The sequence below is a fragment of the Penaeus monodon genome, chromosome 28 (assembly GCF_015228065.2).
Source record: "Penaeus monodon isolate SGIC_2016 chromosome 28, NSTDA_Pmon_1, whole genome shotgun sequence".
In the NCBI taxonomy this organism is placed as follows: Eukaryota; Metazoa; Arthropoda; class Malacostraca; order Decapoda; family Penaeidae; genus Penaeus; species Penaeus monodon.
The window spans coordinates 408,803-409,804 of record NC_051413.1 but is presented as its reverse complement, the minus strand read 5'-3'; the positions used below and the strand labels follow the sequence as shown (position 1 = coordinate 409,804).

Genomic DNA, 1,002 nt, shown 5'->3' with positions numbered 1-1,002 from the left:
CTCCGCAAGCACCCGACCAGCAGCGACTACCCGACGCCTAGCTCGCCCGGGAACTTGGTCATGGAGAGCGTCGGCCACATCCCCTCCGTCGACGACTCCTGCGCCGCCCGCGCCTCCGAGGGCTCCAGGAAGGACAAGTCCCTCGGACTCCTCAGCGAAAAGTAAGTCGCTCTCTCTGTCTTGCTTACGCTCGTTACTGCATGTTCATCGGATGGCTCTAGGCGAACGAGGCCTGAGATGATCATGGCCCTTGCCCCTGAGATGATCATGGCCCTTGCCCCTGAGATGATCATGGCCCTTGCCCCCCAGGTTCCTGGAGCACTTCCCGATGGAGGTCTCGTTCCTGGAGACGCCGCGCAGGCTGGTCATCGACGAGGTGGCGGCCATGCTTGGCACGGAGCGCAGGCGCGTCTACGACATCATCAACGTGCTCGAGAGCCTCAACATGGCGGCGCGCGTGCAGAAGAACATGTACCAGTGGATGGGCCAGCTGCACCTTCAGGAGACCCTGGGGCGGCTCAAGGCGCTCGGACACAAGCTCGACGTCGGCGCGCAGCTGCAGGCCCTGCAGCACTTCGACCACGACTTCAAGGTAAGACTACTGTCGCTATAAAGCTGGGAACAGGATATGTACACCTGTGCACAGATAACCATATAAATTCACCCTTTTGTTTGGTTACCAAGATATTGATGTCGAATTTCAGTTGATGCAGAGGCTCGATTTGCGTCTGCTGAACTTACAATACACTGTCGCAATGATTTGCTTTTTTTTTTTTAGTTTCCACAGCGCATCAAGACCAGTCTCCAAGGTGATGGAGAGAAGACAGATACAAGAAGGGAGAAGTCACTTGGAATCCTGTGTCAAAAGTTCCTCATGCTGCTGTTGGTTAGTCCTGAGGTAAGGAATTTGAGTCTTGTAATGTGTATCTGTCTGTACAGAGCTCCGTGCAGATTAATTTGTCTTTCGTATCAGAATATTATCATGAATATATGATAAGTTTG

The 1,002-nt window shown here is 53.7% G+C and overlaps 1 protein-coding gene across 1 annotated transcript in view; it reads left to right on the top strand.

Annotated features, from left to right (window-relative positions):
• Positions 1-1,002, top strand: part of LOC119591242 — a gene marked incomplete in the record, with an annotated part of 13,031 nt that overhangs the window by 5,328 nt on the left and 6,701 nt on the right. The window contains 3 exon segments of the mRNA XM_037939948.1: positions 1-161; positions 310-592; positions 779-898. Of these exon segments, the coding sequence (XP_037795876.1) occupies positions 1-161; positions 310-592; positions 779-898 (564 nt within the window).